The sequence below is a fragment of the Pan troglodytes genome, chromosome 8 (genome assembly GCF_028858775.2).
Source record: "Pan troglodytes isolate AG18354 chromosome 8, NHGRI_mPanTro3-v2.0_pri, whole genome shotgun sequence".
NCBI classification, from domain to species: Eukaryota; Metazoa; Chordata; class Mammalia; order Primates; family Hominidae; genus Pan; species Pan troglodytes.
Window position 1 is genome coordinate 85,982,644 of NC_072406.2, and position 20,768 is coordinate 86,003,411.

At 48.3% G+C, this 20,768-nt stretch overlaps 2 protein-coding genes across 15 annotated transcripts in view; both read left to right on the forward strand.

Annotated features, from left to right (window-relative positions):
- Positions 1 to 12,606, forward strand: part of SEC24C (SEC24 homolog C, COPII coat complex component) — a 28,443-nt gene extending 15,837 nt beyond the window's left edge. For 3 of the 6 annotated variants that reach the window (XM_054660263.2, XM_063780779.1, XM_054660265.2), the window contains exons 4-24: positions 97 to 269; positions 493 to 861; positions 1,187 to 1,323; positions 2,572 to 2,640; positions 3,963 to 4,074; positions 4,321 to 4,448; positions 5,914 to 6,052; positions 6,263 to 6,378; positions 6,551 to 6,675; positions 6,815 to 7,006; positions 7,209 to 7,302; positions 7,503 to 7,619; positions 8,286 to 8,456; positions 9,256 to 9,352; positions 9,453 to 9,598; positions 9,792 to 9,930; positions 10,060 to 10,178; positions 10,281 to 10,460; positions 10,725 to 10,916; positions 11,154 to 11,243; positions 11,400 to 12,606. In XM_054660263.2, the coding sequence (XP_054516238.1) occupies positions 97 to 269; positions 493 to 861; positions 1,187 to 1,323; positions 2,572 to 2,640; positions 3,963 to 4,074; positions 4,321 to 4,448; positions 5,914 to 6,052; positions 6,263 to 6,378; positions 6,551 to 6,675; positions 6,815 to 7,006; positions 7,209 to 7,302; positions 7,503 to 7,619; positions 8,286 to 8,456; positions 9,256 to 9,352; positions 9,453 to 9,598; positions 9,792 to 9,930; positions 10,060 to 10,178; positions 10,281 to 10,460; positions 10,725 to 10,916; positions 11,154 to 11,243; positions 11,400 to 11,540 (3,046 nt within the window). In that variant the 3' untranslated portion in view covers positions 11,541 to 12,606. The remainder of the gene's footprint in view (positions 1 to 96; positions 270 to 492; positions 862 to 1,186; positions 1,324 to 2,571; positions 2,641 to 3,962; positions 4,075 to 4,320; positions 4,449 to 5,913; positions 6,053 to 6,262; positions 6,379 to 6,550; positions 6,676 to 6,814; positions 7,007 to 7,208; positions 7,303 to 7,502; positions 7,620 to 8,285; positions 8,457 to 9,255; positions 9,353 to 9,452; positions 9,599 to 9,791; positions 9,931 to 10,059; positions 10,179 to 10,280; positions 10,461 to 10,724; positions 10,917 to 11,153; positions 11,244 to 11,399) is intronic. The other 3 variants (XM_001145134.8, XM_063780781.1, XM_054660266.2) reach the window with 1 other exon arrangement.
- A 12-nt stretch (positions 12,607 to 12,618) lies between these two features.
- FUT11 (fucosyltransferase 11) lies at positions 12,619 to 20,673 on the forward strand. Of its 9 annotated transcripts, none has more exons than XR_010146644.1 (4): positions 12,619 to 13,486; positions 13,603 to 14,228; positions 15,940 to 16,557; positions 19,245 to 20,673. XR_010146644.1 is itself a non-coding variant. In XM_063780794.1 (3 exons), exons 1-3 carry the CDS (start codon positions 12,779 to 12,781, stop codon positions 19,339 to 19,341), a joined length of 1,431 nt encoding a protein of 476 aa, XP_063636864.1. In that variant the 5' UTR covers positions 12,619 to 12,778; the 3' UTR covers positions 19,342 to 20,673. The 9 variants fall into 9 exon arrangements, 7 of the variants coding, with proteins under 7 accessions (XP_063636864.1, XP_016774110.1, XP_016774112.1 ...); XR_010146643.1 differs by having other exon boundaries at positions 13,607 to 14,228; XM_063780794.1 differs by lacking the exon at positions 15,940 to 16,557.
- The last annotated feature ends 95 nt before the right edge of the window (positions 20,674 to 20,768 follow it).

Consider the following 20,768-nt stretch of genomic DNA (forward strand, 5'->3'; position numbering starts at 1 on the left):
CAAAACAATGTAGCTTCCTGTATGATGTGACACTTCTGCAGACTTCAAAGGGTGTCCTGGCCCCACTAGTCACCTCTGCTTGCTTTCTTTTCACAGGCTGCCTGGGTCTCAGCCATTTGGGTCCCCATTGGCCCCTGTGGGCAACCAGCCAGCTGTGCTTCAGCCCTATGGCCCTCCCCCGACAAGTGCACAGGTGGCTACGCAGCTGTCTGGAATGCAGATCAGCGGTGCTGTGGCCCCAGCCCCTCCTTCTTCAGGGCTGGGCTTTGGTGAGTGGCTGTGAACACAGGAATGTTACTGTCCCCTGTTCAGAGGCATCAGACTCTGGGGTTATACCTGAGTCTCTTTTATTTCCCTTGTATTTCCTGTGCCTCTGAGCCTCAGAAGATGGGACAGTCATATTTGCCCCTCTTGTGTGGAAAGGGAAGTGATATACCGAACAAGGAGGCAGAATGACTGGGCTTTTGACTCTACCTTTATTCTACTTCTCAGGCCCACCAACATCGCTGGCTTCAGCCTCAGGAAGTTTCCCTAACTCTGGTCTGTATGGCTCCTATCCTCAGGGCCAGGCTCCTCCCCTTAGCCAGGCCCAAGGTCATCCTGGGATCCAGACTCCCCAGCGATCTGCCCCATCACAGGCCTCCAGCTTCACACCCCCAGCTTCAGGGGGTCCTCGGCTGCCTTCGATGACTGGTCCACTCCTGCCTGGACAGAGTTTTGGAGGGCCCGCAGTGAGCCAGCCCAACCATGTGTCTTCACCTCCTCAAGCTCTGCCCCCTGGCACCCAGATGACTGGGCCCCTGGGACCACTGCCACCTATGCACTCCCCGCAGCAGCCAGGCTATCAGCCCCAACAAAATGGTGAGTCTTTCCCAAGGTCTGTCTAGAAGCTAGAGGCTTCAGCTACTCAGGTGGTTTTTGATGTTTTTTATTTGTTTGTTTTTAGTATTACTTGCTAAGTGGTGAATTAGATGGGTAGCTTCAGGGTATTATTCCTAGGATATGGGGTTTATAAGACATTATTTTTTCTTGTCGTTCTGATAACATGGTATTTTTCTGAATGTCTTTGCCAGGCATTAGTGTGCCTCATAATTCTATGTTTTTAGGAGTCTAGTCATTTTCCTGAGGCCTTAAGAAGAGATAGGGATGGGATTTTGAGTTCATCAACCTTGTGTCCTTGTCTCAGGTTCCTTCGGACCAGCCCGGGGCCCTCAGTCTAATTATGGAAGCCCCTACCCAGCAGCACCCACCTTTGGCAGTCAGCCTGGGCCTCCTCAGCCACTGCCTCCTAAGCGCCTGGACCCTGATGCCATCCCAAGCCCTGTAAGTAGAAACTTTCATGGTCCTGAGGAAGGGTTTGTGTCTGCCAGATAGGCAGGTCAATCTAGATGAAATGTTTGCCTAGCATTTTCTGATAATTTTCCCTTTTTGTTCATCTTCTTGGAGAACTTACATATAATTTGATTCTGAACTGGAACTTGAGGTTCTAGGAGTCTTTTGGGGGGCTGTTTTACTCTATAGCTGGGCAGAGAAGGAAGGGAAACCAAGAGTGAGCAGCAGCACCAGTAGATGTCTGAGGGCTGCACTCTGTCACTACTGTACATACATAGTATAGTAGCCTTTGTCCTTCTGTGGAGCAGTGACTGGGTCTTGTCCCCTTAGATCTAGAAGGATGGCATTCTTCCTAATGGGTAGAGCAGGTGGGAATTCTCTGATGTTAGATGTTAAGAGAAGGAAAGCCTCACTGGTTTCTCTGCTCTTACTTGGACAGTTTTAGGAGGAAGTCCCCAGTACTTTTGTTTGGTAGGCTTCTGCTGTGTGGATAGGGAAGAGTGAACGACAGTTTATGAGGGCAGTGTGTATGTAAAGTCCCACTGGAGAGCTGCTTTTCCCAGGAAGAGGGTGAATTGCACCCTTGGAGCCATCAGAATCCTCAGGCCCTCCTTATCAGACTCAGAATAGAGACTAGGACTGTACTGCCAAGTAGGGGCCACTTTATAGTTCCACCTGTAACATTTGCTATGTCAGTTACCTTGCCATGCTTAGCCATTGTCATATTCCATTCTGTTCTCGTCCCTCTTCCTCCTTTGGGTAACCAACACAGTGAGGGAGCCTGTTGGCCAAGGAGAACTCAAGAGGATTAAGCAGCCTCTCCTTCCTTCCCCCTCCTTCAGTGAGAAGGAGAGTCTGGTTGGACATGAAGGGAGGCTTCTTTCAGCATAAGATAGTCCTTAGAATGGGAGGTTTGGCCTTTTAGGGGGAACACTCCTCTTCTTCTTCCTTAAGGTTTCTTCCATTCAGCCTCAGCCCCTCCCTGTGTAACTCCTGCTTGCCTCCTGTTTGCCCCTTTCCTTATCTTTCTACATCATAGTCTGAGCCATTAAAGCCTCTGTGTTGGGCCAGAAAGACTTGGAATTTCATATCTAGAGGGGGCTTGATTTCAGCAATATGAGCTGGGCTCCAGCTGTTCATGTCTAACTCAACAGGGTTGAGAGAAGTAACATCTGCCTCTTGTTCTTTTGTCTCCCTCCTTGTATTCCCCTGCTGCATTTATTATTAAAACACTAAAAGCAACTCAGTGAGCTGCCTCCTCAGCAGAAAACCAGGCACAGAATAGACCCCGATGCCATTCCTAGTCCAGTAAGTGCAGGGGGTGGGTGTTTGTGCATGTCATTCCTGTGTTAGTGCCATCCATGCATGCCTGTGACCTCATCTTCACCTCATCTACCATGTCCATTCCTCCCCATTCTCTTCCTTTAGCCTAGCCCTTCTAGATACTCACTTATACAAGATAAAAGGATATGCATGCCTCAAGTCACCAGGTAATGAAGAGGTAGCAAGCTGTTTGCCTTGAGTATGGGGTGGTGGAAGGTCAGGCTCTAAGGATGGGGTCAGGTGGCATGTCAAGCTTTGGCTTTAGTTCTGCTGGCACCTCCAGGAGCCTGCAGGTGATGTATGATGGAAGAGGACAAAGTTGAACGGTAGATCATTCCACTTTGGATTTGATTTGTCTGTAGCCTGTTGTGGAGAAATATTGGAGTAGGAACGTACAGATTCATAGTATCCCAAACTGGCATTTCTTACCGGAGAAGGGACTGCTGGTTTGGGAAAGTGTGGGTACTTTCTCATCTGAAGAGTCTTTTTGACTCTGATATATTTCTAAGCTTCAACCTTTCTGCTATGGGATAGAGTCTTATTTGCCCTTTGCTTTTTCTGGTTTTCCAAACCCATCTTGAAGTAACTGACCAAAGGTCATGAGCCTGCATAAAGGTCTGAATACCAGCTTTGCAGGTCCTTTATTTTCCTTTGCTGAGTCTGTCAAATGTGGAGGACTGAGGATTGAGCTATAAGGATTGGGTACTTCTCCTCTCCTCCTATATATACACATTGATGCTTACCTGAAAGTAAGGCAGCATCTGCTTCCTCACCTTACTTGATCATTTCTGGCTGTTTAAATCTCTCCTCACCCTGTCCCTTGTAATTTCATTGAGTGTAGAGTCATTCCAGGTAGATTCATTTTTACGTGGTTACTGTTGTCTGTTTTCCTGCTCTGACTCAGAATGTGTCTTGGGGAGAGGATCGGGGAAGGCATGATGGGGGAGGGGAATGGAATCTAATCATGTTTGAAGGTTTGTGATCAGAGCTGGGGCTTTTCCTGGAATGGGAGGAATGAGAGGGTGTTCACCATTGATGGGGGGTAGGGGGCAATTCATAAAGAAGCCCATTCTCATGTTGCCTGCCCAGCAGGCTGCTGGGAGTGAAAGATTGGCTGCTATAGAGTGTAAGATTGGCATTACAGCATTTTATATGATCTCCAGAAGGAGAACAGGCCTGGTGTATGAGGTGTTCCTTGGCAAATTTTTAGTTTTTGTGTTACAGCTCTAGCCTTTTTTACTCTTGGCACTCTGGGACCTCACACTTCCTTTTTCTTCTGTCACCTCACTCATTGCACTTCTCTGCAGATTCAAGTCATTGAAGATGACAGGAACAACCGGGGTACAGAGCCATTTGTTACTGGAGTACGGGGCCAGGTGCCACCCTTAGTCACTACCAACTTCCTGGTGAAAGACCAAGGTGAGAATGGAATTAGCTCCTCCCACAGGGGCTTTTTCTTCAAGATTATCAGCTTATGGTTGGGCCTTTTTTTTTTTTTTTTTTTTTTTTAGTTTTTAACCAGAGACAAGTTCCCTCTAGTCCCTCTGGGGGAAAAAGCCACCATCACCTCTAGCTTTGTGGAGTTGATGGTGTGGATCACCAATGGAGAGCTGGTGTCTGGAAGGATTCTGTGATCTGACTCGGGTCTTCTGCCTCCTTCTTCAGGGAATGCAAGTCCCCGATACATCCGATGTACATCCTATAATATCCCTTGCACATCTGACATGGCTAAGCAGGCTCAGGTGCCCCTGGCAGCAGTCATCAAACCGCTGGCAAGGCTGCCCCCAGAGGAGGTGAGTCAGGGAAGGGGCTAGAGTGTAATGAAAGGGAGGGAGGTAGAGAGGGGTCTAAAGTGTCTTCCTGGATGTGATTCCGGCTTCACAATGGAAGATATTTTAGTTAGGCAGGAGAGGAGACTGTCTTTAGCGGCTTTCTATCCCAGGGCCCATGCCTGGAGAGGGGATGGTAGGGATGAGAGCAAAAGCCCAAGACATTGCTGAGAAGGAACAGTGTCTCTAGAGGGAACAAGCAGGATGAAAAGAGGTAGGGCCAGGCCGGGCGCAGTGGCTCACGCCTGTAATCCCAGCACTTTGGGAGGCTGAGGCGGGTGGATCATGAGGACAGGAGATCAAGACCATCCTGGCTAACACGGTGAAACCCCGTCTCTATGAAAAATACAAAAAATTAGCCGGGCGTGGTGGCGGGTGCCTGTAGTCCCAGCTACTTGGGAGACTGAGGCAGGAGAATGGCGTGAACCCGGGAGGCAGAGCTTGCAGTGAGGCGAGATTGCACCACTGCACTCCAGCCTGGGCAACAGAGCGAGACTCTGTCTGAAAAAAAAAAAAAAACAAGAGGTAGGGCCAAATTGTAGGGGAGAAGACAGCTGGATGTAGGAACCTCTTGTATCATGGTCATCTCCAGATGATGAGAAGGACATCATTCCATGTTTTCCTGACTGTCCTGTCATCCCAGGTTAGTGCTGTTAGAACAGCATATAAGAGAAAAGGGAGATTAGGATCCAGTGATCCTTCTGTCACCTGTTTTGGGACCTGATCTGTCACCCCAGTACCTGATACCAGCATGAAGAGAGCGAGCTAGGCAGCTGCTCCACCAGGCCTTGGTAGGATACTCATATTCAGCCTTGCTTATCTTACGATAGGGTTCTCTGTTACTAGAAGCCAAAGGCTCAGTTTATATTCTGCTTCTCTCTCCGTCTTTCTCTGTGTGTTTGTCTATTTCTATCTGGGTACCATTGGGGATAGTTGGGCACTGGTCTCTTATGTGTAGGGTGACATTTGCCTGGGGCATCAGTAACTGGCACAGAATCCCAGGGATAGGGGAGGAGGTGTTACAGATATTTGGTTAGGGAAGGAGCTGGAGTCAAGATTCTTAGAGCAAGAGTGAAGGGCATTAGAGATGGGGCCAGAAAGGAGAATCCTAGATAATCTTGGCTTTCTCCCTCATATGCCCATGGCAGCCCCTAGTCTGATATGGCCGGTTTTGCATTTCCTCTTCTCTTTCAGTGAGAAATGCAGCTCTGGGGGTGGGATGTAGGAAGAGGGAACTATATAATTTTTACTCATAGGGACATTTTCCTGTGATTTGTCTTTACTCCCTTTCATCATTGTGCTCCCTACTCCCTCTGCAGACAGAATATCTGCGCCATGCGCCTTCTTCCTCCGGTTGTTCTTCCTCATCTCCTGGCTGAACCTACTGTGGTTTTCCTTTATGTCTGATCCCTTCCCCTTTGCGCCTTAGGCTTCACCGTATGTTGTGGACCATGGGGAATCTGGCCCTTTGCGCTGCAACCGCTGCAAAGCATACATGTGTCCCTTCATGCAGTTCATTGAAGGAGGGAGGCGTTTCCAGTGCTGTTTTTGCAGCTGTATCAATGATGGTATGTTCATGGAAGCTGGGATTTGGGGGAGGGTCTTGATTATATCTTCCTTGTTCTCTATTAAATAGTTAGAGAGATGAGGGTCCATCTTTCAGGAGCTGGGGAAGTAGGGCACATGGGAATGAGGGATAGTGGTGTGAGCTCAGCTAGGGCCAGAATACTAAGATTGAAACTGGATCTTCGAGTAACACACTGCCATGCTTCCCACAGTTCCCCCCCAGTATTTTCAGCACCTGGATCATACCGGCAAACGTGTGGATGCTTATGACCGCCCTGAGCTATCCCTGGGCTCTTATGAATTCTTGGCCACTGTAGATTACTGCAAGGTGAGGGAAGGTAGCATGGGAGGAGCAGTGAGTGGAGAGGATAATGAGACAGCTGAGAATGGCTGTTATCATTTCCCTCACCCCTTTTTTGTCCCTTTTTGATGCTGACTTCTCTATAGTCAACTGGCCTGCTTACCATTCCCCCTCTCCCCAACATTTTCTTCCTCTGCAGAACAATAAGTTTCCCAGCCCTCCTGCCTTTATCTTCATGATTGACGTCTCCTACAATGCCATCAGGACTGGTCTTGTTAGGCTCCTCTGTGAGGAGCTCAAGTCACTGTTAGACTTTCTACCTAGGTGAGAGTTACAGAACTGAGGTGTTTCCTGGGGTTAATGATAGGGTGTCTGGGTTGACTGAAGAAATGTAGCTTGGTGTCATGAAGTTGTGGGTGGTGGAAAAGGTGGCAAGTCTAGGTAACAATGTCACCTTCTACAGGGAGGGTGGGGCAGAAGAGTCAGCAATCCGCGTTGGCTTTGTCACCTACAATAAGGTGCTCCACTTCTATAATGTGAAGAGCTCATTGGCCCAGCCACAGATGATGGTTGTGTCTGATGTGGCTGACATGTTTGTGCCACTGCTGGATGGCTTCCTGGTCAACGTCAATGAGTCTCGGGCAGTTATCACCAGGTAAGAGCCAGATTGTGGAGGTAAAGGTTGGGGGTGGCATGGGTACCACCATAGAAGGTCATGGAGTTGAACAGATGGAAAGGGGTTGTGGCCCAGGAGTTGTCAGATTCTAGAGGCTTGATGACTCTTCAGGGAATCGAGAACTGAGGTATCTGGAATCTGTATAGCAATTTTGGTTGTTTTCCGTCACCTATCTCTTTAGCTTATTGGATCAGATTCCAGAAATGTTTGCAGACACAAGGGAAACAGAGACAGTATTTGTCCCAGTTATCCAGGCTGGGATGGAGGCTCTGAAGGTAAGGCTGGAGTATCGGGCAACCTCCTCTAACTCATTTTCCTCTGACCATCTTTATCCCCTGGGATACAACCTCTCTTTCTTCAGTAGTGGGTGACTGTCCAGTGTGTTAGACTGTCTGACATAGGTGGTGCTTAATAAATGACAAGGGAAGAGATGGATGAATAAAGAATAAACAAGTAGTCCTCTCTTTTTTCCTAGGCTGCTGAGTGTGCAGGGAAGCTCTTTCTATTCCATACATCCCTGCCCATTGCAGAGGCCCCAGGGAAACTGAAGAACAGAGATGACAGGAAGCTGATCAATACAGACAAGGAGAAGGTGTGGGACTGGAAAACGGGGGAGGGGAAGGATTTTTCATTACAGAGGAAGTGGGGACTTTACTTTCTTGATGGTGGCTAGGACCAGACACTCCACCCTTTCAAATACCATATCTGTGACTGCCAACTTCCACTGCTGCCATACTTCTCTACTCCATCTGATGCCAAAGCTGTTGGTAGACTCTTGTATTTATTTATTTTTTAAAGAAGAACTTTTGGCCGGGCATGATGGCTCATGCCTGTAATCCGAGTGCTTTGGGAGGCCAAGGTGGGCGGATTTTTGAGGCCAGAAGTTTGAGACCAGCCTGACTAACATGGCAAAACCCCGTCTCTACTAAAAATACAAAAATTAGCCAGGTGTGGTGGCACACACCTGTAATCCCAGCTACTTGGGAGTCTGAGGCAGGAGAATCGCTTGAACCTGGGAGGCAGAGGTTGCAGTGAGCTGAGATCATGCCACTCTATGCCAGCCTGGGTGACAGAGTGAGACCCTGTCTCAAAAAAATAAAAATAGTATAAAAGAAAATTTTTTACTATTGGAAAATCCTTGGAAGTAGATCTGAAGTCTTCCATGAATTTGAATATCCCATGCTAGATATACAGTTTTCAAATAGGGCGGAGCTGAGATATTTGAACATTTTCTTCTCCCCATTTTCTTTCTCCCTAGACTCTGTTCCAGCCTCAGACAGGTGCCTATCAGACCCTGGCCAAAGAGTGTGTGGCCCAAGGCTGTTGTGTAGATCTCTTTCTCTTCCCTAACCAGTATGTGGATGTGGCCACGCTCTCTGTTGTGCCCCAGCTCACTGGTGGCTCTGTCTACAAATATGCTTCCTTTCAGGTATGGTGTGGGATTTGGGGCGGCAGGTGGCAGCAGGGCTGGGAATATCTGCTTATATATGCAGTGGCTGACTCATTAATAGAAATAGTGTTGGGGCCAGGCACGGTGCCTCACACCTGTAATCCTAGCACTTTGGGAGGCTGAGGCAGGCAGATCACCTGAGGTCAGGAGTTCAAGACCAGCCTGGCCAACATGGCAAAACTCCATCTCTACGAAAAATACAAAAATTAGTCGGGTGTGGTGGCGGGCGCCTGTAATCCCAGCTACTCAGGAGGCTAAGAATCCCTTGAACCCGGGAGGCGGAGGTTGTGGTGAGCCGAGATTGCGCCACTGCACTCCAGCCAGGGCGACAGAGTAAGACTCCGTCTCCAAAAAAGAAGAAATAGTGTTGGAAGAGAAGACTGCATAGTCTGAAGAAGTGAGCCCGAGAATGTGGCAGTTAGGAACATGGGCCTTGGAATCAGTCCTGCATTGATATTCTGGCCCCACCACTTACTAGCTACATGACCTAGGATAAATTTCTTAAGTACTTCCTCTTTTGTTCCTTCATCTGCAAAATGGGGTTAAAATACTTAAGTAGGATTTGTCAACAGAATTAAATAATTATATGTAAAGCACTCTGTGTGGTACCTGGCATGCAGTCTAAGTGTTTAAAAGCTATTATTGTCATCATCGTTATCATCACTGTTACGATGATGATAATTAGGTGGCCTTGTAGAGTGGAAGGGGTACAGGGAGATTGTCTGCAGGATGAGCTATGTCTAGTCAGTGACATGACTCTGGACCTCGGGGCCTGCAGGTGGAGAACGACCAGGAGCGGTTCCTGAGTGACCTGCGTCGTGATGTCCAGAAGGTTGTTGGCTTTGATGCTGTGATGCGGGTCCGGACAAGCACTGGTCAGTCCTGGTTGAAGAGCAAGTTGGGGGGCTAAATATGGAAGGGAGGCATGTGGCACTTGTCATACTTTTTGCCCTGACCCTGTCCATGTGGCCTCAGGTATCCGTGCTGTAGATTTCTTTGGAGCTTTCTACATGAGCAACACGACAGATGTGGAGCTGGCTGGGCTAGATGGGGACAAAACAGTGACTGTGGAGTTCAAGCATGACGATCGGCTCAATGAAGAGAGCGGAGCCCTCCTGCAGGTGGCAGGCGGGAGGCGGGGCTGGGCAGGAAGTGTTTCATTCGCTTGGTATAGAAGAGGGTGAGGAATGGGTAGAGAGCACTGAAAGAAGAGACAGGGCACGGGAGTGGCTCATTCTCTCTTCCAGTTTAATAGTGTAGCAAAGGGCCTTTGTGAGGGAGGGGTGTGAGTTCCCCCTTTCTCCTTTCCCCTAGTGTGCCCTGCTTTACACCAGCTGTGCAGGGCAGCGTCGGCTCCGCATCCATAATCTGGCCCTGAACTGCTGCACCCAGCTGGCTGATCTGTATCGAAACTGTGAGACTGACACGCTCATCAACTACATGGCCAAGTTTGGTGAGGGTAGAGGCAGGGCAGGGTGGGATTGGGGCTGAGAGGTCCAGGATGGTGAGTGGGTAGTTGTGATGGTGGGAATGCACACATGATGGGCAGCTGACCAGTGACTATCTTTGCTTTCCCATCCAGCATATCGGGGAGTCCTGAATAGCCCTGTGAAGGCTGTTCGTGACACTCTCATCACCCAGTGTGCCCAGATCCTGGCCTGTTACAGAAAGAACTGTGCTAGCCCCTCTTCTGCAGGACAGGTGGGGCAAGTATATTAGTGGGAGGTGGGGTTGTTGGGACAAATGTTTGCATTTGGGAGGGATTTCTCATGATCATTGACTTTATTTTGATAATCCCCTCAGTTGATCCTTCCTGAGTGCATGAAGCTACTCCCAGTTTACCTGAACTGTGTGTTGAAGAGTGATGTCCTGCAGCCTGGAGCTGAAGTCACTACTGATGACCGTGCCTATGTCCGACAGCTAGTTACCTCCATGGATGTGGCTGAGACCAATGTCTTCTTCTACCCTCGGCTCTTACCTTTGGTGCGATTGAGGGTTGGAGTATGAGATCTTGCACGGAGCAAAGGGCCTCTTAGGAGGAGGAAAGGATAGGCTAATATCAGTCGGACACTAGTGGAATTTGTTTTTATGTATTTTAGCTGATGTAATTTTCACACTGAGAGAGTTACTGAGACCCCAGAAGGGGTGGTGTCTGAGGACTTAGCTTTCAAAATTTTGTGTGTGGTGTGGGGGGGCAGACTTGTCTTATGGTCCTTGGTAACCTTTTGCTCCCTTCCTTTTGTCTAGACAAAGTCTCCCGTTGAGAGTACTACTGAACCACCAGCAGTTCGAGCCTCTGAAGAGCGTCTAAGCAACGGGGATATATATTTACTGGAGAATGGGCTCAACCTCTTCCTCTGGGTGGGAGCAAGCGTCCAACAGGGTGTTGTCCAGAGCCTTTTCAGCGTCTCCTCCTTCAGTCAGATCACCAGTGGTTTGGTGAGGGCAGGGAGTCAAGGAGAATATGGGTGTAGAAGTATACTTTGTGAAACAATTGGGAGCCAATATAGTTAGTGTGCTAGTACCCTCAAATATCAGGGAACACTTGGGGACAAGGGCAGTTGCTGTCATTCTTCCCAGGTTTCCCTGTTTCAGATGATGCATACATGTATGCTGCCCCACCTTGACTGAACTCAGAGTGCCTTACCATAAGGATAAATGAATTTTGTGTTCTAGAGTGTTCTGCCAGTTCTGGATAATCCACTGTCCAAGAAGGTTCGAGGCCTCATTGATAGCTTACGGGCACAGAGATCCCGGTACATGAAGGTAACACTGATCTGAACCCTGGATTTCTTACCTTGTCAAGTCCTCACCTAGAAGTGGGGGTTGGGTGGGGAATGAGTAAGTGACTGCCTAATGAGATTTCTGGGCATGTTTAATTTCCTTTGGCCTTGCCTTATGAACCCTGAATTCTGGCCATAGCTTACCGTGGTGAAACAGGAGGACAAGCTGGAGATGCTGTTCAAGCACTTCCTGGTGGAAGACAAGAGTCTGAGTGGGGGAGCATCTTATGTGGACTTTCTCTGTCATATGCACAAGGAGATTCGGCAGCTACTGAGCTAAAGCAAGTGGGTAAATGGCATAGGGCCCAGGCTAGCTTCCAGAAAGCACCCCAGGATGTCAGAGAAATTGGGACAGTAACATATCTTATGTAAGCTGACCTCAGTCTCTTTGGGGGGAGGGGGAGATATAAGGAGACACCTTCTTTCTGGGCTCAAGTATCCTGCCACTCTGTCATGTCCTGCTGATGGAAGGTGCCCCTGTTCCCTCATTCTACCCTCTTTTTCCTGCTAATCCTGTCATAATGAATGTAGCTTCTCAGTTCACTGTATATGATTCGGTATTGGGGGTTTGGAGGCACCCAGACCCTGGCAATATTATGTGTCCCTTTGGACCAGTCTCCCAAGAGGAGAGGGGCAGGCAGGAAAGAGTGGGGATCCTAAGGTTACTACAGGGGGCTCAGTGTCATCCACAACTTCCTATATTAGGGATAAAACATATAGGTGCACAAGAGCTGGGGTATAGCCCATAGGTGGTGGAGAGAAAAGTGGTCAGTCCTTCTTGGGCCTGGAGGTTAGCAGTCAAGTTTCTCTGCTTTCACTGCTCGCTCGCTCTCTCCTGCAATGATTGATGATCACTCCGTGGATAGAGAGGCACACTGTCAGAGGTGACCGGAGAACTGAGTTGCAAAATATATTAAGATCTGGTAGAGGTACCAGCTTCCTTTCCAGCTGGAGAGGCCCCAACACTGGATGGTTCTGTAGGGAGCCTAGGGAGCCTGGTCATCAACTTGCAATACCTCACAGAGCCAGTTCACATCCCACTCTGAGCTCCCACGAGAAACACTGCTTCTCCAGGCCCGGGGTTGTTGGGGAGAGAGGCAGAGGCAGCTGGAGCGCCGTTCTCTCCTGCCGGGACACCGCTTGGGCTTTGGTATTGACTGAGTGGCTGACAGTTATCTTCCAACCCCAACTGGCTTGGGGGCAGGACAAGGGCTAGGCTTGATGGTGGCCAGGCTTGCCTGCTCCTCACCTGGGATGCCCCTGCTCTGGACCTCTCATTTCTCTTCATTGGTTTATTTTTCAATGCATCTTTAATTTGTAAAGAAATAAAATAAATTAAGATGTAACCATTAGCCTCATCTTTACTCCCGAAAGCTCACTTTGCTTTTAGTCCTGGCCGTCGGCTGAGCGAGCTGCGCATGCGCCACGTGCCCCCGTGGCGTAGGGCCTCGTCCGGTCACGACTATCCGCTGGGCGCGGTCGGTGCTGGCCGAGGGTGCGCCGGCTGCCGGAGTGGACATGGCGGCCGGCCCCATTGGGGTGGTGCTGGTCCTTCTAGGGGTGCTCTGTGTCTGTGCAGCCAGCGGCCATGGGTCCGTAGCGGAGAGGGAGGCCGGCGGGGAGGCGGAGTGGGCGGAACCGTGGGATGGCGCGGTTTTCCGGCCGCCCTCGGCGCTGGGCGCAGTGGGGGTGACGCGCAGCTCCGGGACGCCGCGGCCAGGGAGGGAGGAGGCGGGGGACTTGCCGGTACTGCTGTGGTGGAGCCCAGGGCTATTCCCCCACTTCCCGGGAGACTCGGAGCGCATCGAGTGTGCGCGCGGCGCGTGCGTGGCGTCCCGGAACCGCCGAGCGCTGAGGGACTCGCGGACGCGCGCGCTGCTCTTCTACGGCACAGACTTCCGCGCGTCGGCCGCCCCGCTGCCGCGCCTGGCGCACCAGAGCTGGGCGCTCCTCCACGAGGAGTCGCCCCTCAACAACTTCTTCCTGAGCCACGGCCCGGGCATCCGCCTCTTCAATCTTACCTCCACCTTCAGTCGCCACTCGGATTACCCGCTGTCGCTGCAGTGGCTGCCCGGGACCGCCTATCTGCGCCGCCCGGTGCCTCCGCCCCTGGAACGCGCGGAGTGGCGCCGCCGCGGCTACGCGCCGCTGCTCTATCTGCAGTCACACTGCGACGTGCCCGCGGACCGGGACCGCTACGTGCGCGAGCTCATGCGCCACATCCCGGTGAGTGAGGGCGGGCCGGAGGGAAGGAAAAGGAGACGGCGGGTTGAGGCCAGGACTCCAGGTGTCCAGGCCTCCAGGGCCGCACCCTCATGACAGCCTTACTGTACCCGGTCTAGGTAGACTCCTACGGGAAATGCCTGCAGAATCGGGAGCTGCCTACCGCGCGGCTACAGGACACAGCCACAGCCACCACCGAGGATCCAGAGCTCTTGGCTTTCTTGTCCCGCTATAAGTTCCACTTGGCCCTGGAAAATGCCATCTGTAACGACTACATGACAGAAAAACTGTGGCGTCCCATGCACCTGGGCGCTGTGCCCGTGTACCGCGGTTCTCCCTCTGTGAGGGACTGGATGCCGAACAATCACTCCGTCATCCTGATTGATGATTTTGAGTCTCCTCAGAAGCTGGCAGAGTTTATTGACTTTCTGGACAAGAATGATGAGGAGTATATGAAATACCTGGCATACAAGCAACCTGGGGGCATCACCAACCAATTTCTTCTGGATAGTCTGAAGCATCGGGAGTGGGGAGTGAATGATCCTTTGCTGCCTAACTACCTCAACGGCTTCGAGTGTTTCGTCTGTGACTACGAACTGGCTCGGCTGGATGCCGAGAAAGCCCACGCGGCCTCTCCCGGGGACAGCCCCGTCTTTGAGCCCCACATTGCCCAGCCCTCACACATGGACTGCCCAGTGCCCACCCCTGGCTTTGGCAATGTGGAAGAGATTCCTGAGAATGACAGGTAAGAGTGCTGGGGTCCCCTGCAGCCATCAAATCATTACTTGTTTACTGTGGGCAATTAAGTAGCACTAGGTGCTGAGCAGGTGCAGGAGGAAATTATCACATGGGCTCACTCTGTATTTAAGGTGTCAACAGTCTAGTTGGGGGGATAAGACAAGCTGAAAAAGCTGAATAGATGTAAAATATAATTCAAGGCAACGTATGAAAATCAGCTTATGTGAACAATCTTTCCAGTAGTGGTTCAAAAAGATTGAACCAGAGTACAGGGCCTGTGCAGACAGGGGAGAGAGAAAATGGGGCAAATAAATAGGGACAACGCTATAAATATCATTAATACCAGGCTCAGGAGTTTGCACTGCACTAAAAATCAACTCAGCTATTTGAGCACCTTTTATAGAGTGGAAATGGGGGTGGGCAGTAGAGAAGAGCACTTTTAGAGAGGCTTTTCTGCAATAGTCAGGGGTTACACCTGTTAACCAGCCATAATTTTTTAAGCGGCTGTGCTGAGGATGAGCCCCATGTAGTTGGTGCATGTGGGGACACACTGCCTGTGTAACTAGAAAAACTAGGCATGGCCGGGCACGGTGGCTCACACCTGTAATCCCAGCACTTTGGGAGGTCAAGGGGGGAGGAACATTTGAGGCCAGAGACAATATAATATATAATATAATATATTGACCAGCCTGGACAATATAATAAGACCCTCTCTGTACAATTTAAAAACTAAAAGCCTCGGGTGGTGGCACATCCCTGTAGTCCTGGCTACTTGGGAGGCTGTGGCGGGTGGATTGCTTGAACCTAGGAGTTCAATGCTGTAGTGAGCTAGGATCGTGCCACTGCATTCCAGCCTGGGTTGGAGTAAGACCCTGTCACACACACACACACAAAACAATGCACAATGTGCATCAGAAGGGAAGCGAATAGGCTACTGTAGTAGGTGGCAAAAGGTGGTGGTACTGGGAAACAAGGCCAGCGTGTGGTGTGGGGTGGGAAAATGTTGAAACCACTTGTAGCAAGCCACACCTATTGGGGGAGAGGTGATAAGATTATTAAGCTGAAGTAAGGCTGCTAGAATGGCCTATAGAAACCGACTTGGACAGTGGATGGCAGCAGAAGGCCATTTATTAACAGATGCTGCTGGCAGTTTTGTCCCGATGGTTGGAATCCTTCACCAAGTAATTTGTATCTAATTACAAATTGTTTGTATCTGAACATAATATGATTTACTAGAGGAAAAGTATGAAAAAATATGAAACATTAAGAAAATAAATATTCAGGTTATGTCTTTTCTAGATACTGGATGCTACTTCATTTTGATGCACCTTCATTTTGATTATTGGCATAAAGGTGAAACTTAAAAGATAATCATCTAAAGACCCCTGCCCCCTTGCTTTCCTTATGGAGACTGCCACTTCCAGTCTGGCCTCTGCTTTGCCTGCCTCTGAACCCCCTCCACATTTGGGAGCCAGAAGCAGGCAAGTCAGGAATCGTAATTGATTGGGTAGTCTGTGTGATGTCTTTGTGTTTGTGGCTTACTGCCTGTCGCTTGGGCTTATATTGGATTTACTTCACGTTGTCTTCCTTTCGCAGCAGTCTTGTCCAAGTTAGAGACCACTGTATCTGCTTAAGATTTCTTTGGCCCCACTCGGAAAAAGGCAGGACTCATAACTATGCTGCAGTTCCATAATCCAACCCCCATTTTGGTATTTCAGTTGGAAAGAGATGTGGCTGCAAGATTATTGGCAAGGTCTGGACCAGGGGGAAGCTCTCACTGCCATGATCCACAACAATGAAACAGAGCAGACGAAATTTTGGGATTACCTACATGAAATCTTCATGAAAAGGCAACATCTCTAAGTGCCCTTGCAAGAGCCTTTAACTTGGCAGAGCTAAGGAGATCTTATTCTACCATGGGACATAAGGAGCATCCACTGCACAAACCCTTAATGAACACTGTCTTTTCATGGATTCAAGGAATTCCAGTTTTATCTATTAAGATTTTATCTTAATGATGAGTAGCCAAGGTCTAACATAGGGCCTCTCCTCAAGGAGAGATGGAGGGATACAATTCTTGGTTCAGTGGGAAACAGAACCCTAAAACATCCATTTGATTCAAGGTGCTGGTCCAACAGAGTTTTTAAACTACTCACTTCTTTATTTCATCCTTTCGACTGTACTTGATTACCAGTGAAGTAAGATGGGTCAGGTTACGACTTACAACTTTTGTTCTATTCCCCAGACTCCTCATTATTCAGTACATTTCCCAATAATCTCTTTTTCTCATCTCTTGCTTTATAAATTGTTACGTTGGTGGAGAAGCAAAACATTTGGTGAGTTGTATTCTGGTTTTCCAGAGTTGGATTTTTTTATATTATATACTTTCATGTCAAACTTCTATTTTACTTATTATTATTTTTTTTTAATATATTTTTTGTAGAGATGAGGTTTTGCCACATTGCCCAGGTTGGTCTCCAACTCCTGGATCAAGCAATCCATCCGCCTTGACCTCCCAGAGTGCTGGGTTTACAGGCATCAGCCACCTCACCCAGCCCTAATTTTTTTTTCTTTTTGGCTTTTTCTGGCCAGGCGTAGTGGCTTATGCCTGTAATCCCAACACTTTGGGAGGCCGAGGAGAGGCGACTGCTTGAAGCCAGGAGTTTGAGACCATCCTAGCAAGACCTTGTCTCTAAAAAAAATAAAAGAATTAGCAGGGCATGGTGGTGCACACCTGTAGCCCTAGATACTTGGGAGGTTGAGGTAGGAGGATCACTTGAGTCCAGGAATTTAAGGCTGCAATGAGCTATGATCATGATCACTGCACTCCAGCCTGGGTGACAGAGCGAGACACCGTCTCAAATTATATATATATATTAAGATGGAGTCTTGCTCTGTCACCAGGCTGGAGTGCAATGGCATGATCTCGGCTCACTGCAACCTCCACCTCCCTGGTTCAAGCGATTCTCCTGCCTCAGCCTCCTGAGTAGCTGGGACTACAGGCATGCACCACCACGCCCAGCTAATTTTTTGTATTTTTAGTAGAGACGGGGTTTCGCCATGTTGACAAGGATAGTCTCAATCTCTTGACTTCGTGATCCGCCCGCCTTGGCCTCCCAAAGTGCTGGGATTACAGGTGTCAGCCACCGCACCCGGCCTCAAATACATTTTTTTAATGGCCTTGTCTTTCCTGGTTTTAGGCCCTTTTCCACAATTTCTGATGGAAATACAGAAACCTTGCCATCATTCTTACTGCTGGTTTGCATCTCATTTATGGTGTATCTGGGATTTCTTCTCATGAACAGAAAGATTCAGTGGCTGTTATATGCCTTGTCAATTTAATGTATTGCCCTATCCTCTTTTTGATCAAAGATAGAGACTAAGACTGGGAATTATGACAGAAAAAGTCATATTTTTCTTTAAATGATTTTGAAATGTTAAAATAGGCCAATATGAGTCAAAGTGCAAATTTTTTGGTGAGTAGGTTGACAAAAAAAAAAAAAAAAAAAATCCAGGAAAAAAAGTGCAAATTTTTATAGGTCCTAATTCTTTTGTTTGCCTAATGAAGTGTTCCCTCTATTTTATTGTTTTTATATGCTACAAAGTCCCATCTTCTGCAGTTATGGAAACAGTGTGGCTGTATGTTTTAGTAATTATTTCATAATCTGTAGCACTTTTCACTTTAAGTGCAATGAATAGTCCAGCTTCATTCACTGTATTACTAATACGCTTCCCTATGACTTTTTTTTTTTTTTTTTTGAGATGGAGTTTCGCTTTTGTTGCCCAGGCTGGAGTGCAGTGGCGCGATCTCAGCTTACTAGAATCTCTGCATTCCCAGTTCAAGTGATTCTCCTGCCTCAGCCTCCCTAGTAGTGGGGATTACAGGTGCCCGTCACCACATCTAGCTAATTTTTGTATTTTTAGTAGAGATGGGGTTTCACCATGTTGGCCAGTCTGGTGTCGAACTCCTGAGCTCAGGTGATTCACTTGCCTTGGCCTCCCAAAGTCCTGGGATTACAGGCGTGAGCCACCATGCCCAGGTGCCCCCACCTTTTTTTTTTTTGAGGCAGAGTCTCACTCCATCACCAAGGCTAGAGTGCAGTGGCGTGATTTTGGCTCACTGCAGCCTCTGCCTCCCAGGTTCAAGCAATTCTCCTCGTGCCTCAGCCTCCAGAGTGGTGGGATTACAGGCACGCACTACCATGCCTGGCTAATTTTTTTGTATTTGTTTTAGTAGAAACAGGGTTTTGCCATGTTGGCCAGGCTGGTCTTGGACTCCTGACCTCAAGTGACCCACCCGCCTTGGCCTCCCAAAGTGCTGGGATTACAGGAGTGAGCCACCGTGCCCAGCCTGAGACTACTTTTTGATGGAGCCCACTCAAGGGGATGAGGAGGTTTAAGCCACAAGTGGCTGGCTAAATAAAAGCTTAGTCAGAGCTGGGCGCGGTGGCTCACACCTGTAATCCCAGCTACTTGAGAGGCTGAGGCAGGAGAATTGCTTGAACCTGGGAGGCAGAGGTTGCAGTGAGCTGAGATCGCACCATTGCACTCCAGCCTGGGCGACGAGCGAAACTCCATCCCAAAAAAAAAAAAAAAAAAAGCAGCTTAGTCAGATTTGGGGATGCAGCCAAACCCTTCTGTTGCTGTGGTTTGAACATACAGTCTAATGAGCAGGGAGACCATTAGCTCTTTCTGGGGCAGTGGGACAGGAAAGAATACCTTGGACCTTAGGGCTACTCTAGTTGTAATGTATTAGTGAGTTATCACTAGAGAAGTTCCACAGTTTATCAATATATTATCTATACCTATATCTATATATCTATCTATATAGATAGATATATGTTAGATGCTTCAACAACTAGGGTCTACACTTAATATACTGACATCTAAGGATGCGGCCAAGAAAAGCTGTAATTAGGCTGAATTTTATTGCCAAAGTTGTTCTTTTTTCATTTAGTCCTTTAATAAAAGATGATCTTCATAAATTACAGAAAGTTTGCTTACCCTGTTTGACCTTTTGCAGAAAAGAACAAGAGGGAAAACAGACCTTCAGGCTGGGTGCAGTGGCTCATGCCTGTGATCCCAGCACTTTGGGAGGCCAAGGTAGGAGGATCGCTTGAGCCCAGGGATTCAAGACCAGCTTGGGTAACATGGCAAAACCCCATCTCTACAAAAAACAGAAAAAATTAGCTGGGCATGGTGTGTGTGCCTTGTAGATCCAGCTACTTGGGAGGCCGAAGTGGGAGGATCGCCACTGCACTCCAGAAACTAAAAAAAAAAAAAAAAAAAAAAAACCTTCAAAAATATATCTAAGCCAGATGTGATGGCATGGGTCTGCAGTCCCAGCTACTCAGAAGGCTAAGGCAGGAAGATCGCTTGAGCCCAAGAGTTTGAGGCTGTAGTATGCTGTGAGTGCGCCTATGAGTACCAACTGGGCAACACAGTGAGACCCCTGTCTAAAAAAAAAAAAAAATCTGTTGGGCTGGGTGAGCTGGCTCACGCCTGTAATCCCAGCACTCTGGGAGGCCAAGGCAGGCAGACCACCTGAAGTCGGGAGTTCAAGACCAGCCTGACCAACATGGAGAAACCTCATCTCTACTAAAAATACAAAATTAGCTGGGCGTGGTGGCGCATGACTATAATCCCAGCTACTCAGGAGGCTGAGGCAGAAGAATCGCTTGAACCCAGGAGGCGGAGGTGGTGGTGAACCAAGATCACGCCATTGCACTCCAGCCTGGACAACAAGAGCAAAACTCCATTTCAAAAAAAAAAAAAAAAAAATCTGTTAAAATTTGATATAGTAGGCACTGACAAAAGAGGTCAAATGCAGGACTGATTTCTAAGCTTGCAGTCTATCTAAATGCAGATGCTAATTTAGAGTGCATAATTATTACACAAGTACAGACCTAGGTTAGGGCTTAAATTTCATTATGTGCAATAAAAAGGTTAAGTGATGGTTAAGCAAGGTGTAGATTATCCTTACCTCTCCTAATGACATGAGCTCACATTGGCATTCCTTTCATACTTTTACGTATAAAGTGGGCAGTTGTTTCTGAATGACTGTTGCTGGAGCCTCAGGCCTGCTTTGTGCTTGGTGCTTTCCAGACTTTCTCCTTTATTCCTATCACCATATACGTACTCACAAAAGAGCAGTGTAAACCAGGTGTTACATTTCCACAAGGGAAAGTAGAACCAGGAATAGCCACATGATACTTACCGAAAGCTTCACTTTCCCTATAGAGAAAGCAAGCAACATGAATCTTCTGATTTGGGGCCCAGCCTGCTGCTGTATACAGAGGTTGGCGTTATTGGTGATAGAAATGTCTGATAGGAGTCTTTTAATTATACTCTGGAGTGTGGAGGTGGAGTGCAAGGCTGCTTCCTTTATTACTGCAAGTGTTATTTTCTATTATCTCAGGTTTCGTTTTGTGTAATAAACTGCTTCTTGTTAAGCAATGTCTTCTGCTTCATTATTTTTTTGGGGGTGGGTGTAATAAAGTTGTTGATTTGTAAAAAAGTTTCAGGTTGGGTGTGGTGGCTCATGCCT

What these genes read in the sequence shown, in the direction of transcription:
- FUT11 (XM_016918619.3), top strand. Translation starts at nt 12,679, where the DNA reads ATGCGCCACGTGCCCCCGTGGCGTAGGGCCTCGTCCGGTCACGACTAT. An exon ending in AGCTCATGCGCCACATCCCG is followed by an intron (nt 13,487 to 13,606) that starts GTGAGTGAGGGC and finishes CGGTCTAGGTAG; the next exon opens with ACTCCTACGGGAAATGCCTG. An exon ending in GAGATTCCTGAGAATGACAG is followed by an intron (nt 14,229 to 15,939) that starts GTAAGAGTGCTG and finishes TTGGTATTTCAG; the next exon opens with TTGGAAAGAGATGTGGCTGC.